We start from the raw sequence: 1,360 nt of genomic DNA on the forward strand, positions 1-1,360 counted from the left end.
TAACATAGAGGTTACATAGAGGTTAATAGAGGTTAAATTTAACATAAATGTTACATAGAGGTTAATAGAGGTTAAATTTAACAGAAATGTTACATAGAGATTAATAGTGGTTAAATTTAACAGAAATTTAACATCGAGGAATTTTACTTGTTTATTTTTTCATCGATCCCAACATGATGAGCAACAAAGAAGGATTCAAATTTAGCATACACCGGTAATTATGTTATATAAATTGATGATAACAACTTACAAAGCTCCATTGATTGAGAAAACATTGGTTTTGCCTGGTGTTAAATCGTTCCATGGAGAACTTTTCAGGTTTTTGACTGAGAACCAGTTTTCAAGGGTTGTATTTCGTCTATCAAAGACCATAGTTACCACAGCTGTTTCGTTTTTGTATAGCACAAGTTTTACCTGAATAAAAGACAAGTTACATATACACACATACATACATACATACATACATACATACATACATACATACATACACACACACACACGCACACATACATACACACATGTTGTTTCTGGAGAGAGTCATTCTTTTTTAATGCCTTATTCATTAACACACGCACCGGTTCAATTTCCACTCATTTACGATTTCTCTTTCCTAATATTTTCGTTGCTTCTTGCAACCTCTTCATTAGTTGTTGACCCTGTCCGTTAATGCAGCTCCGATAAGGGACAGATTCAACAACTATTGAAAAGGTTGCAAGAAGCAACGAAAATTTTAGGAAAGAAAAATAATGAGTGGAAATTGAACCGGTGAGTGTGTTAATGAATAAGGCATTAAAAACAGAATGACTCTCCCCAGACACAACAAAATATATTTCAACACGCAAATTCATATAAAGAATCTTGCAAACCAAATACAAAAACGAAATTTGTATGTATATATATTTGTATATATATATGTATATATATTTGTATGTATATATATATATTTCTAGTAGTTAGGGCATTCGGCTCACGAACGTAAGGTCGTGAGTTCGATTCCCGGCGACGCGTTGTGTCCTTGAGCAAGACACTTTATTTCACGTTGCTCCAGTCCACTCAGCTGGCAAAAATTAGTTATACCTGCATTTCAGACGGCCAGCCTTGTCACACTTTGTGTCATGCTGAATCTCCCCGAGAACTACGTTAAGGGTACACGTATCTGTGGAGTGTTCAGCCACTTTCACGTTAATTTCACGAGAAAGCTGTTTCGTTGATTGGATCAGCTAGGACCCTCGTCGTCGTAACCGACGGAGTGCTCCTATATCTATCTATCTATCTATCTATCTATCTATCTATCTATCTATCTATCTCTAAAGCTCTCTCACTTTCTTATTTCTCTCTCTCTCTCTCTCTCTCTGTATAT

The 1,360-nt window shown here is 35.4% G+C and overlaps 1 protein-coding gene across 1 annotated transcript in view; it reads right to left on the bottom strand.

Moving 5' to 3' along the window:
* Positions 1 to 246: 246 nt before the first annotated feature.
* Positions 247 to 1,360, bottom strand: part of LOC106871660 (uncharacterized) — a 7,370-nt gene continuing 6,256 nt past the window's right edge. Inside the window, exon 4 of the mRNA XM_014918243.2 lies at positions 247 to 414. Coding sequence (XP_014773729.2) covers positions 247 to 414 — 168 coding nt within the window. The remainder of the gene's footprint in view (positions 415 to 1,360) is intronic.

This window comes from Octopus bimaculoides, chromosome 28 (assembly GCF_001194135.2).
Source record: "Octopus bimaculoides isolate UCB-OBI-ISO-001 chromosome 28, ASM119413v2, whole genome shotgun sequence".
In the NCBI taxonomy this organism is placed as follows: domain Eukaryota; kingdom Metazoa; phylum Mollusca; class Cephalopoda; order Octopoda; family Octopodidae; genus Octopus; species Octopus bimaculoides.